General features: G+C 38.5%; 1 protein-coding gene across 12 annotated transcripts in view; it reads right to left on the bottom strand.

Annotated features, from left to right (window-relative positions):
* Positions 1–12,559: 12,559 nt before the first annotated feature.
* Positions 12,560–15,713, bottom strand: part of TAF2 (TATA-box binding protein associated factor 2) — a 149,746-nt gene continuing 146,592 nt past the window's right edge. For 8 of the 12 annotated variants that reach the window (XM_057497794.1, XM_057497798.1, XM_036876356.2 and 5 more), the window contains one exon: positions 12,560–14,021. In XM_057497794.1, the coding sequence (XP_057353777.1) occupies positions 13,729–14,021 (293 nt within the window). In that variant the 3' untranslated portion in view covers positions 12,560–13,728. The remainder of the gene's footprint in view (positions 14,022–15,713) is intronic. The other 4 variants (XM_057497797.1, XM_036876354.2, XR_008996211.1 and 1 more) reach the window with 3 other exon arrangements.

Below are 15,713 nucleotides of genomic sequence, written 5' to 3'. Positions count from 1 at the left end.
ACTAAAGGCCGCTGTTCTCCCAGGAGAGGAGGGCCACAAACCAACAAGAAAGGAAGTCCAGCCATCACTCGTCCCAGTTCTGCAGACTATTCCTATCACCATGAAAAGGCAAAGCTACAGGCAGACAAAGATCACAGAGACAACACCAGAGAAGGAGACAGACCTAACCAGTCTTCCTGACAAAGAATTCAAAATAAGAATCATAAACATGCTGACAGAGATGCAGAGAAATACGCAAGAAAAATGGGATGAAGTCCAGAAAGAGATCACAGATGCCAGAAAGGAGATCGCAGAAATGAAACAAACTCTGGAAGGGTTTATAAGCAGAATGGATAGAATGCAAGAGGCCATTGATGGAATTGAAATCAGAGAATAGGAACGCATGGAAGCTGACATAGAGAGAGACAAAAGGATCTCCAGGAATGAAACAATATTAAGAGAACTGTGTGACCAATCTAAAAGGAGCAATATCCGTATTATAGGGGTCCCAGAAGAAGAAGAGAGAGGCAAAGAGATGGAAAGTATCTTAGAAGAAATAATTGCTGAAAACTTCCCCACACTGGGGGAGGAAGTAATCGAACAGACCACGGAAATACACAGAACCCCCAACAGAAAGGATCCAAGAAGGGCAACACCAAGACACATAATAATTAAAATGGCAAAGATCAAGGACAAGGAAAGAGTGTTAAAGGCAGCTAGAGAGAAAAAGGTCACCTATAAAGGGAAACCCATCAGGCTAACGTCAGATTTCTCAACAGAAACCCTACAGGCCAGAAGAGAATGGCATGATATATTTAATACAATGAAACAGAAGGGCCTTGAACCAAGGATACTGTATCCAGCACGACTATCATTCAAATATGACGGTGGGATTAAACAATTCCCAGACAAACAAAAGCTGAGGGAATTTGCTTTCCACAAACCACCTCTACAGAACATCTTACAGGGACTGCTCTAGATGGGAGCACTCCTAGAAAGAGCACAGCACAAAACACCCAACATATGAAGAATCGAGGAGGAGGAACAAGAAGGGAGAGAAGAAAAGAATCTCCAGACAGTGTATATAACAGCTCAATAAGCGAGCTAAGTTAGGCAGTAAGATACTAAAGAGGCTAACCTTGAACCTTTGGTAACCACGAATTTAAAGCCTGCAATGGCAATAAGTACATATCTTTCAATAGTCACCCTAAATGTTAATGGGTTGAATGCACCAATCAAAAGACACAGAGTAACAGAATGGATAAAAAAGCAAGACCCATCTATATGCTGCTTACAAGAAACTCACCTCAAACCCAAAGACATGTACAGACTAAAAGTCAAGGGATGGAAAAACATATTTCAAGCAAACAACAGTGAGAAGAAAGCAGGGGTTGCAGTACTAATATCAGACAAAATAGACTTCAAAACAAAGAAAGTAACAAGAGATAAAGAAGGACACTACATAATGATAAAGGGCTCAGTCAAACAAGAGGATATAACCATTCTAAATATATATGCACCCAACACAGGAGCACCAGCATATGTGAAACAAATACTAACAGAACTAAAGGGGGATATAGACTGCAATGCATTCATTCTAGGAGACTTCAACACACCACTCACCCCAAAGGATAGATCCACTGGGCAGAAAATAAGTAAGGACACGGAAGCACTGAACAACACAGTAGAGCAGATGGACCTAATAGACATCTATAGAACTCTACATCCAAAAGCAACAGGATATACATTCTTCTCAAGTGCACATGGAACATTCTCCAGAATAGACCACATACTAGGCCACAAAAAGAGCCTCAGAAAATTCCAAAAGATTGAAATCCTACCAACCAAATTTCAGACCACAAAGGCATAAAACTAGAAATAAACTGTACAAAGAAAGCAAAGAGGCTCACGAACACATGGAGGCTTAACAACACGCTCCTAAATAATCAATGGATCAATGACCAAATCAAAATGGAGATCCAGCAATATATGGAAACAAATGACAACAACAACACTAAGCCCCAACTTCTGTGGGACACAGCAAAAGCAGTCTTAAGAGGAAAGTATATAGCAATCCAAGCATATTTAAAAAAGGAAGAGCAATCCCAAATGAATGGTCTAATGTCACAATTATCGAAATTGGAAAAAGAAGAACAGATGAGGCCTAAGGTCAGCAGAAGGAGGGACATAATAAAGATCAGAGAAGAAATAAATAAAATTGAGAAGAATAAAACAATAGCAAAAATCAATGAAACCAAGAGCTGGTTCTTCGAGAAAATAAACAAAATAGATAAGCCTCTAGCCAGACTTATTAAGAAGAAAAGAGAGTCAACACAAATCAACAGTATCAGAAACGAGAAAGAAAAAATCACGACGGACCCCACGGAAATGCAAAGAATTATTGGAGAATACTATGAAAACCTATATGCTAACAAGCTGGGAAACCTAGGAGAAATGGACAACTTCCTAGAAAAATATAACCTTCCAAGATTGACCCAGGAAGAAACAGAAAATCTAAACAGACCAATTACCAGCAACGAAATTGAAGAGGTAATCAAAAAACTACCAAAGAACAAAACCCCCGGGCCAGATGGATTTACCTCGGAATTTTATCAGACATACAGGGAAGACATAATACCCATTCTCCTTAAAGTTTTCCAAAAAATAGAGGAGGAGGGGATACTCCCAAACTCATTCTATGAAGCTAACATCACCCTAATACCAAAACCAGGCAAAGACCCCACCAAAAAAGAAAACTACAGACCAATATCCCTGATGAACGTAGATGCAAAAATACTCAACAAAATATTAGCAAACCGAATTCAAAAATACATCAAAAGGATCATACACCATGACCAAGTGGGATTCATCCCAGGGATGCAAGGATGGTACAACATTCGAAAGTCCATCAACATCATCCACCACATCAACAAAAAGAAAGACAAAAACCACATGATCATCTCCATAGATGCTGAAAAAGCATTTGACAAAGTTCAACATCCATTCATGTTAAAAACTCTCAGCAAAATGGGAATAGAGGGCAAGTACCACAACATAATAAAGGCCATCTATGATAAACCCACAGCCAACATTATATTGAACAGCGAGAAGCTGAAAGCATTTCCTCTGAGATCGGGAACTAGACAGGGATGCCCACTCTCTCCACTGTTATTTAACATAGTACTGGAGGTCCTAGCCACGGCAATCAGACAAAATAAAGAAATACAAGGAATCCAGATTGGTAAAGAAGAAGTTAAACTGTCACTATTTGCAGATGACATGATACTGTACATAAAAAACCCTAAAGACTCCACCCCAAAACTACTAGAACTGATATCGGAATACAGCAAAGTTGCAGGATACAAAATCAACACACAGAAATCTGTGGCTTTCCTATATACTAACAATGAACCAACAGAGAGAGAAATCAGGAAAACAACTCCATTCACAATTGCATCAAAAAAAATAAAATACCTAGGAATAAACCTAACCAAAGAAGTGAAAGACTTATACTCTGAAAACTACAAGTCACTCTTAAGAGAAATTAAAGGGGACACTAACAGATGGAAACTCATCCCATGCTCGTGGCTAGGAAGAATTAATATCGTTAAAATGGCCATCCTGCCCAAAGCAATATACAGATTTGATGCAATCCCTATGAAACTACCAGCAACATTCTTCAATGAACTGGAACAAATAATTCAAAAATTCATATGGAAACACCAAAGACCCCGAATAGCCAAAGCAATCCTGAGAAAGAAGAATAAAGTAGGGGGGATCTCACTCCCCAACTTCAAGCTCTACTATAAAGCCATAGTAATCAAGACAATTTGGTACTGGCACAAGAGCAGAGCCACAGACCAATGGAACAGACTAGAGAATCCAGACATTAACCCAGACATATATGGTCAATTAATATTTGATAAAGGAGCCATGGACATACAATGGCGAAATGACAGTCTCTTCAACAGGTGGTGCTGGCAAAACTGGACAGCTACATGTAGGAGAATGAAACTGGACCATTGTCTAACCCCATATACAAAAGTAAACTCAAAATGGATCAAAGACCTGAATGTAAGCCATGAAACCATTAAACTCCTGGAAGAAAACATAGGCGAAAACCTCTTAAACATAAACATGAGTGACCTTTTCTTGAACATATCTCCCCGGGCAAGGAAAACAACAGCAAAAATGAGTAAGTGGGACTATATTAAGCTGAAAAGCTTCTGTACAGCAAAAGACACCATCAATAGAACAAGAAGGATCCCTACAGTATGGGAGAATATATTTGAAAATGACACATCCGATAAAGGCTTGACGTCCAGAATATATAAGGAGCTCTCACGCCTCAACAAACAAAAAACAAATAACCCAATTAAAAAATGGGCAGAGGAACTGAACAGACAGTTCTCCAAAAAAGAAATACAGATGGCCAACAGACACATGAAAAGATGCTCCACATCGCTAATTATCAGAGAAATGCAAATTAAAACTACAATGAGGTATCACCTCACACCAGTAAGGATGGCTGCCATCCAAAAGACAAACAACAAATGTTGGCGAGGCTGTGGAGAAAGGGGAACCCTCCTACACTGCTGGTGGGAATGTAAGTTAGTTCAACCATTGTGGAAAGCAGTATGGAGGTACATCAAAATGCTCAAAACAGACTTACCATTTGACCCAGGAATTCCACTCCTAGGAATTTACCCTAAGAATGCAGCAATCAAGTTTGAGAAAGACAGATGCACCCCTATGTTTATTGCAGCACTATTTACAATAGCCAAGAATTGGAAGCAACCTAAATGTCCATCAATAGATGAATGGATAAAGAAGATGTGGTACATATACACAATGGAATACTACTCAGCTATAAGAAAAGGGCAAATCCAATCATTTGCAGCAACATGGATGGAGCTGGAGGGTATTATGCTCAGTGAAACAAGCCAAGCGGAGAAAGAGAAATACCAAATGATTTCACTCATCTGTGGAATATAAGAACAAAGGAAAAACTGAAGGAACAAAACAGCAGCAGAATCACAGAACTCAAGAATGGACTAACAGGTACCAAAGGGAAAGGGACTGGGGAGGATGGGTGGGTAGGGAGGGATAAGGGGGGGAGAAGTAGGGGGGTATTAAGATTAACATGCATGGGGGGGTAGGAGAAAAGGGAGGGCTGTACAACACAGAGAGGGCAAGTAGTGATTCTGCAACATTTTGCTATGCTGATGGACAGTGACTGTAAAGGGGTTTATAGGGGAGACCTGGTATAGGGGAGAGCCTAGTAAACATAATATTCGTCATGTAAGTGTAGATTAGTGATAGAAAAAAAAAAAAAAAAGGGCAGTTCCTGTGTGGTAACCTCCAACGAGTTCTACACAAGGGTATAAAGGGCATATAAAAGTGTAGGCAAAGGGTCTGTTTGTGTTTATACAGAGGATCAAAGCCTAATTGGGCTACCCCGAAAATGAACTAAGATACGATATGAAAAAGAACTTCCAACATCTGCACCCTCTGGAAGACTCATGCCAGAAGATGATCATCAAAAAACCCCAACAAAGATCCACGCACTGCTACAGCTGTAGATGCACTCATCCCACCAGTTCCTGGACCTGCCATGGGAATGAGGAAGGAGATATCTAAGCTGGCCTGTGCATACAGTAAAACAACAAATGTGACTGGATCTATACTGTTGGAACTCAACCAAGAATTTGGAGAAGTGCAAATTGTAGCGCTCCAAAGTCTTACAACTACAAACTATTTATTGTTAAAAGAACATATGGCATGTGAACAGTCCCCAGGAATGGGTTGTTTTAATTTGTCTGATTTCTCTCAGACTGTTCAAGTTCATTTGGACAATATCCACCATATCATAGATAAGTTTTCACAAATGCCTAAGGTGCCTAACTGGTTTTCTTGGTTTCACTGCAGAGGGCTGGTAATTACAGATATGCTTTGGTTATGTAACTATACTCCTATTATGTTAATGTGTGTGTGCAATTTAAGTAGTAGCTTAAAACCTATACATGCTGAAGTTACTCTACAAGAAGATATATCAAAGAAATAATCAATCTTCCCATGTTTTCTTCCGCCTGCTACTTCTATAGCTTTTCTTCTTCCTTCCTAATTACAACCCTTAAATAGAATTTGTGCCTCATATCAAATTTACCGAGTATCATAATTCTTCCAAGTGGTAAAGATACCTCAAGACAAATGCTGGGCATAGAAGCCACAGGGCATAAATATGCAAAGAAGTAAAAAGCTAACTTTTTCAAACAATAAGGCTTCTCTCTCACTTACCAACTTCACATTTCCCTGTATGGCCCCGGAAGATGACTGGTTAGCCAGAGACGGGTAAGATTCCTCAAGGGAGGAACAACCTAAGACAGGCACAGTCGCAGGGGGGCCATCAGGTGAGAAATTGGGGATCAACAGAGGTGAGGCTTAGAACCTCACCCCCCCGTTCTGAGAGAAATCTTCTGCATACGTGGATGTTTTATTGCCCTGGTCTAGCTGGGATTAACACATAGTCTACAGGCACACACCTGATCATCTACATGTGCTCTCATACAACACTAAACTATGTTTTCTACCTTTATCTTGTATCTACCTACCACTTCAGCATTTTATTAAAAATAATAATAATAAAGAGAGAAATGTGGTATCCACATATAAATCAAGTATAAAAACCAAATCAGTATTCATATTTGAACTGACTGTTTATAGTTCATAATGCATGAGCAAAACTGAAAGTTTCTGTGATGACTGCCCTTGTACTGTTCACCATGTAACTTATTCATTATGTAAGAATTTGTTCTACATGTAAAAACTTGTTTGTTATGCCTCAGAAGATTGGAGACTGACAAAAATTAGGCTTGGGGTGGAATAATGATTGTGCATTGAGCATTGACTCCCCTATACAGAATTTTATTGTCGTTAACAACCATTTGATCAATAAATATGAGAGATGCCCTCACAAAAAAAACAAAAAAAACAAAAAACAAAAAAGGACAGACTTCCAATGGTAAAATAAATTAGTAACCGGGATGTAATGTATAGCATAAGGAATATAGTCAAGATATTGTAACAGCCTGGTAGGGTGATAGCTGGAACCTAGAATTATGTATATAAATGTTCTACCACTGTGTTGTACACTTGAAACTCATGTAATGTAATACTGTGTGTCAACTACCCTTCAATAAAAAATAATTATTATAAAGAAAAAAAAAAAAAAAAAAAGCAAGACCCATCTATATGCTGCTTACAAGAGACTCACCTCAAACCCAAAGAAATGCACAGATTAAAAGTCAAGGGATGGAAAAAGATATTTCATGCAAACAACAGAGAGAAAAAAGCAGGTGTTGCAACACGAGTATCAGACAAAATAGACGTCAAAACAAAGAAAGTAACAAGAGATAAAGAAGGACACTACATAATGATAAAGGGCTCAGTCCAACAAGAGGATATAACCATTATAAACATATATGCACCCAATACAGGAGCACCAATATATGTGAAACAAATACTAACAGAATTAAAGGAGGAAATAGAATGCAATGCAATCATTTTGGGAGACTTTAACACACCACTCAATCCAAAGGACAGATCCACCAGACAGAAAATAAGTAAGGACACAGAGGCACTGAACAACACAATAGAACAGATGGACCTAATAAATATCTATAGAACTCTACATCCAAAAGCAACAGGATACACATCCTTCTCAAGTACACATGGAACATTCTCCAGTATAGACCACATACTAGGCCACAAAAAGAGCCTCAGTAAATGCCAAAAGATTGAAATTCTACCAACCTCATTCTATGAAGCCAACATCACATTAATACCAAAACCAGGCAAAGACCCCACCAAAAAAGAAAACTACAGACCAATAACCCTGATGAATGTAGATGCAAAAATACTCAACAAAATATTTAGCAAACCGAATTCAAAAATACATCAATAAGATCGTACACCATGATCAAGTGGGATTCATCTCAGGGATGCAAGGATGGTACAACATTTGAAAATCCAACAACATCATCCACCACATAAACAAAAAGAAAGACAAAAACCACATGATCATCTCCATAGGCACTGAAAAAGCATTTAACAAAATTCAACATCCATTCATGATAAAAACTCTCAACAAAATGGGTATAGATGGCAGGTACCTCAACATAATAAAGGCCATATATGACAAACCCACAGCTAACATCATACTGAACAGCGAGAGGATGAAAGCATTTCCTCTGAGATCGGAAACAAGACAGGGATGCCCACTCTCCCCACTGTTATTTAACATAGTACTGGAGGTCCTAACCATGGCAATTAGCAAAACAAAGAAATACAAAGAATCCAGATTGGTAAAGAAGAACTCAAACTGTCACTATTTGCATATGACATGATATTGTACATAAAAAACCCTAAAGACTCCACTCCAAAACTACTAAAACTGATATTGGAATTCAGCAAAGTTGCAGGATACAAAATTAATACACAGAAATCTATGGCTTTTCTATACACTAACAATGAACTAATAGAGAGAGAAATCAGGAAAACAATACTATTCACAATAGCATAAAAAGAATAAAATACCTAGGAATAAACCTAACCAAGGAAGTGAAAGACCTATACCCTGAAAACTACAAGACACTCTTAAGAGAAATTAAAGAGGACACTAATAAATGAAAACTCATCCCATGCTCCTGGCTAGGAAGAATTAATATTGTCAAAATGGCCATCCTGCCCAAAACAATATACAGATTTGATGCAATCCCTATCAAATTACCAACAGCATTCTTCAATGAGCTGGAAGAAATAGTTCAAAAATTCAAATGGAACCAGCAAAGACCCCGAATAGCCAAAGCAATCCTAAGAAGGAAGAATAAAGTTGGGGGGATCTCGCTCCCCTACTTCAAGCTCTACTACAAAGCCACAGCAATCAAGACAATTTGGTACTGGCACAAGAACAGAACCACAGACCAGTGGAACAGAATAGAGACCCCAGATACTAACCCAAACATTTATGGTCAATTAATATATGATAAAGGAGCCATGGACATACAATGGGGAAATGAAAGTCTCTTCAACAGATGGTGCTGGCAAAACTGGACAGCTACATGTAAGAAAATGAAACTGGATCACTGTCTAACCCCATACACAAAAGTAAATTTGAAATGGATCAAAGACCTGAATGTAAGTCATGAAACCATAAAACTCTTAGAAAAAAACACAGGCAAAAATCTCTTGGACATAAACATGAGCGACTTCTTCATGAACACATCTCCCCAGGCAAGGGAAACAAAAGTAAAAATGAACAAGTGGGACTATATCAAGCTAAAAAGCTTCTGTACAGCAAAGGACACCATCAATAGAACAAAAAAGGTATCCTACAGTATGGGAGAGTATATTCATAAATGACAGATCCAATAAAGGGTTGACATCCAAGATATATAAAGAGCTCACACACCTCAACAAACAAAAAGCAAATAATCCAATTAAAAAATGGGCAGAGGAGCTGAATAGACAGTTCTCTAAAGAAAAAATTCAGATGGCCAACTGACACATGAAAAGATGCTCCACATCACTTGTCATCAGAGAAATGCAAATTAAAACCACAATGAGATATCACCTCACACCAGTAAGGATCGCCATCATCAAAAAGACAAAGAACAAAAAATGTTGGCAAAGTTGTAGAGAAAGGGGAACCCTCCTACACTGTTGGTGGGAATGCAAATTAGTTCAACCATTGTGGAAAGCAGTATGGAGCTTCCTCAAAAAACTCAAAATAGAAATACCATTTGACCCACGAATTCCATTTCTAGGCATTTACTCTAAGAGTGCAGCACTCCAGTTTGAAAAAGACAGATACACCCCTATGTTTATCGCTGCACTATTTACAATAGCCAAGATATGGAAGCAACCTAAATGCCCATCAGTAGATGAATGGATAAAGAAGATGTGGTACATATACACAATGGAATATTACTCAGCCATAGGAAAAAAACAGATCCTACCATTGCAACAACATGGATGGAGCTAAAGGGTATTATGCTCAGTGAAATAAGCCAGGTGGAGAAAGACAAATACCAGATGATTTCACTCATATGTGGGGTATAACAAAGGAAAACTGAAGGAACAAAATAGCAGCAGAATCACAGAACCCAAGAATGGACTAATAGTTACCAAAGGGAAAGGGACTGGGGAGGATGGGTGGGAAGGGAGGGATAAGGGCAGGGAAAAAGAAAGGAGGCATTACGATTAGCATGTAGTGTAGGGGGGCACGGGGAGGGCTGTGCAACACAGAGAAGACAAGTAGTGATTTTACAGCATCTTACTACGCCAATGAACAGTGACTGTGAAGGGGTATGTGGGGGGGACTTGGCAAAGGGGGGAGCCTAGTAATCATAATGTTCGTCATGTAATTGTAGATTAATGATACCAAAATAAAAAATATAAAATAAATAAAAAGAAAGAAGTAGCATACACAACCTAGTTTCAAGTACAATGCTTGATATACAGGACATGCTTAAATTATGTAGGTAGCTATTATTTGTCACTCCTTCCCTACAACACTAATAATTATTTTGAAATGTATTCTTACTATTTTTTTAATTATGGTATCATTGATAAACAATTTTATGAAGGTTTCACTTCAGGAACATTGCGGTTATGACATTCACCCATATTATCAGGTCCCCTCCACACACATCCATTGCAGTCACTGTCCATCAGCATAGTAAGATGCTATACAGTCACTATTTGTCTTCTGTGCTACACTGCCTTCCCTGTGACCCCTCTACATTATGTGTGCTAATCATAATACTGCTTAATCTCCTTCTCCCTCCCTCCCCATCAGCCCTCCCACCCATTTTCCCTTTGGTAACCACTAGTCCCTTCCTGGAGTCTGTGAGTCTCCTGCTGTTTGGTTCCTTCAGTTTTGCTTTATTGTTTTACTCCACAAATGAGTGAAGTCATTTGGTACTTGTCTTTCTCTGCCTGGCTTATTTCACTGAGCATAATACCCTCCAGCTCCATCCGTGTTGTTGCAAATGGAAGGATTTGTTTTCTTTTTATAGCTGAATAATAAATATTCCATTGTGTTTATGTACCACATCTTCTTTATCCATTCATCTACTGATGGACACTTTGGTGGCTTCCATATCTGGCTATTGTAAATAGTGATGTGATAAACACAGGGGTGCATATGTCTTTTTGAATATGTGACCTGATTTTCTTTGGGCAAATTCCGTAGAATTCCTGGGTCAAATGGTATTTCTATTTTGAGTTTTTTGGGGAACCTTCATACTGCTTTCCACAATGATTGACCTAATTTACATTCCCACCAGCAGTGTAAGAGGGTTACCCTTTCTCCACATCCTCACCAACATTTGTTGTTGTTTGTCTTTTGGATGGTGGCCATCCTAACTGGTGTGAGGTAGTATCTCATTGTGGCCTTAATTTGCATTTCCCTGATGATTAGCAATGTGGAGCACCTTTACATGTGCCTGTTGGCCATCTGAATTTCTTCAACAAGTGTCTGTTCATATCCTCTGCCCATTTCTTAATCAGGTTATTTGCTTTTTGGGTGTTGAGGCATGTGAATTCTGTATATATTTTGGATGTTAGCCCCTTATTGGGTATGTCATTTATGAATATATTTTCCCATACCGTAAGATGCCTTTTTGTTTTACTGATCGTGTCCTTTGGTGTACAGGAGCTTTTTAGTTTGATGTAGTCCCATTTGTTCACTTTTGCTTTTGTTTCCCTTGCCTGAGGAGATGTGTTAAGGAAAAAACTGCTCATGTTTATATTCAAGAGATTTTCACCTGTTTTATTCTGAGAGTTTAATGGTTTCATGACTTACATTCAGATCTTCTTTTCGAGTTTCCTTTTGTGTATGGAGTTAGACAGTAATCCAATTTCATTATCTTACATGTAGCTGTCCAGTTTTGCCAATACCAGTTGTTGAAGAGGCTGTCATTTCCCCATTGTATATCCATGACTCCTTTATCATATATTGATTGGCCATGTATGTGTGGGTTTATATCTGGGCTCTTTATTCTATTCCACTGATCAATTCTTGTGCCAGTACCAAATGGTCTTGATTATTGTGGCTTTGTAGTAGAGCTTGTAGTTGGGGAGTGTAATTCCCCCATATTCTTACTCTTTTTAAAGTTGGGGATTCTATATATGATATTACTACACACTGTAATATAAAATATCCCATTTTCCAAAAATAATTTCAGTTGGCCAACATTCAACAGGAATTTTTAGATAACTGCCATTTAGGTCCTTCATCATCTAAACACAGTCCCTACATACTTACATTCCAGTCCAACAGTACTGCTATACAAGTCCTGAACATGACTTTACTTTCGTCCATACTTTTGAAAGTTACTGTTTCCTCTGCTGAGAGAACTTTACCCCATCTCTGCCTACTGAAAACTCTCTTCATAACATGGCTAGTTCAAATCCCACCTGTCCACAAAACTCTCCACAATCTTTGTCAGTAGGTAATATAATACATACATCACAGAGAAAGGTAACAAAAGATATAAAAAGATACAAAGCAGAATGATCAATTTAAAAAGTTATTTATTAAACAACTTAAACACAACTAAAAGTAGTATATTTAAAAGTCCAACATTATTGGATCCCTTTGAAATATCTATTCTGGGAAGAAGTATTTTGTTAAATTTTCTAATGATAAGGGAAATGATAAAAAAAGAATGGGTGAGAAAAATATTTTTAAACAAACAATAAAGCACAGGGTAAATTCAGAAATAAAAACAAAAGGACAAACATACAAACTACTGAAGTATGAAACCAAAATGTTTCATTCTTTTGAAATGCTTCTGCTTTACTCACATGAGGGCTGAACTATGTCCAACTTAATAAACAGTATATAACCACCTTTTAAAGGTACCAACTTTGTTTTAGACAGTAATCATTTTTAGATTGTGCTGAGTATATAAATTGTCCATATTTAGCAAACATGTTCTGAATATGAACATATTCACTCATACCTAGTGAGAAAAAGAACTGGTAATTTAAACATCCTGAATTGAGAATAATTATGGATTTGAGAGTTCTGTTAAGTTCCAGCACCCTAATTGCTGAATGCAGTATCAAAAAGTCACTCAATTTTTTTTAAGAGCCCCTTCTTTAAAGTTCAGTACTTCAGAGTGAATGAATATAATGTATTCTTCATAAATTCTGATTTTTAGCCTCTACGGTTAACACCCAAAAAAACCCATGTAATAGTGAACATTCCCATAGAAAAGCCTTTTTCAGTAGCTCCAAATGGTGTTATACAGTATTTCACTGGAAATAGTGGTTTCACCACAGATTTGGCAATAGCTTCTTTTTAAAACATAACTTTTCCCCATAACATCCAAAGACTCTAAAGCCTAATTGGCTTTGGCAGTACACATGGAGACCATGATGTGAATGGGGACTGCCAGTGGGTATGAGGACCTTTATAGAAAGATGTTTGGGGGTGTGTTTGTGTTTAAGGAGAAAACAGGATGAACTGGTTTATTCAGAACTATAAAACACATTTTCCTAATTAGATCTCAATTGTATAAATACTGTGAATCAAATATTTAGAACTTATATGGATTCTGAAATTTATGAGATGGCTAACTATGTTTTTGTTTCCTTTTGTTCTTTACAGAGGACAAAGCTTAGTTCTATATATATATTTATGTATTTTCTGGACACTGAGGGAAAGGTCTCTGCCCCTTCTCAGTCTGAAAGGGAAGGAGAACGAACAGACCTGCCACTGGCAGGGCTGGAGAAAGAGAAAGGCTCCTTGTCCTTTTCCTTACTATCATGCTTATGCTTGTGCTTATGCTTATGTTTGTGCTTCTTCTTCTTCTTCTTGTGCTCATGGTGATGGTGGTGATGGTGGTCACTGTGTTTGGAGGACGTAGATTCCTTAGTAAACACTGAGAGGGGAGCTGTTGCAACTGGATGCATACTCATCTCCAAGGATGATGGTTCTTTACCTTCAAGATTAAAAACACCCAAATGAATTCCTGTTGATAACAAGGAAAGTGAAACGAAAGTGAGAGCAGTATAGGAAAGGATTCCCAAGAGTTTTGTCATTTCCATGGGAATAATTAGTAATGGGAGAACTACCTAAATAAGACTTTCAATTAATTATTCACAGCTAAATTTTCAGCATTCTGATGAGAAAGTTAAATATTTCAATTCCTTAAAATCTATACAAATTATAAAATACAGCAGTGTGTTACCAAACCATTGTAAGAATTAGTAATTAATAAAGTACTGTGAAGTCATAATGATTACAAGTGTGTATGATAAGTTAAAATCCACATTCATCAATGCAAAACTTAGCTCCTTCAATTCTGCCCTAAGGTATTAGGTGGAAAAAAGCATTTTTTTTTATTTTTGCCATCTGGAGAATCACTTATACACAGATAAACACATTATGCTAGTTACTGATAATGACATCTCAGTGAAAATCCAAATTTCTATACTTCCTTAAGACAATTTCTGGAATAACACAGGCAAAAGTGGGCTTTTTAAGTAGACTCAGTATACATAGCTTAAGAAACCCAGAAAAGGTGGTGAGTCTATAAAAGGGAGTGTCTCTACTTAAAGACAAGAGCGGTGTCATTTAAAAAAAAAAAGGAACTGGCCAATAGGAGACCTGTGCTGTTCAACAGGTTTGGCTGTTAACCTTCCAACATGTACTTTTATTTCTCTTTATTGCTCCTAAATAATGGATCAAATGTCTTTGAAGGTTTTTTCCATTTTTAACCTTCTATCAGTCTAGGACTCTTTAATAGTAGTTCTCAGACTGTAGTGTGTAAGAATTTCTTGCTTCCTCCAGACCCCACAATCCTTAGGCCACAGCCTGAGAAACAATCCTCTCTATATCACTATAGGTTAAGGGTACTGCTTTACATGCAGCCAACCAAGAAAAACACTTAAGAACCATTTCAGATCTGCTCCCTTGTAGACAGTTGGTTACCAATCTTGCAGATTTCCACTTACATGTATACCCTAAATCTCTCCCCCATCTTGTTTCCGACTGTATTAATTCAGACCACCTCACCTCATCTGGATTCCAGTACTAGTCTCCAATCACCTGGTCCCTATGCCTGCAGCATCTTATACTGGAATCCATGTTACAGAGCTGCACGGCAGTGGCTCTCAACAAGGAGAGGTTTTATCCCCCAGGGGTTATCTGGCAAATGGATACATTTCTGTTGTCAAACTGGAGTGGAGTGGGAGGAGGAAGGGTAAGTGGCGTCCTGTAGGAAGAGGCCAGGGGTGCTATCGACCACCGTACAACGCACAAGACAGGCCCCCTCACAGCAAGGAATTCTTATGCCCAAAATGTCAATAGTGTTCAGGTTGGGAGGCCCTACTGCATAGTGAGCTTCCTAAAAAGAAACCTGACTGCAAGAATGGATTAAAGATGACGGCGTGAGAGGAGAGACAGAGGCTTCCTCCTAAAACTGGATACAATTAGAAAATATAGTTGGCGCAACTAATCCTGAGAGAGCAACAGGGAAGAGGACGGCGCCAGACTGCACACACCTGGAGGAAAGAGCAGACCTCACGAACGGGGTAACGTACCAGAGCTGTGGCTCCGTGGGACCCGAGCCACTCCCCCACCCCAGCTCACGGGCGGGAGGAAGAGAAATGGAGCAGGGAGGGAGTGGAAGGCTTGGGACTGCTGAATACCTGGCTCCGGA

Source organism: Manis pentadactyla, chromosome 3 (genome assembly GCF_030020395.1).
Source record: "Manis pentadactyla isolate mManPen7 chromosome 3, mManPen7.hap1, whole genome shotgun sequence".
In the NCBI taxonomy this organism is placed as follows: Eukaryota; Metazoa; Chordata; class Mammalia; order Pholidota; family Manidae; genus Manis; species Manis pentadactyla.
This window is presented reverse-complemented; position numbering and strand designations above follow the sequence as displayed.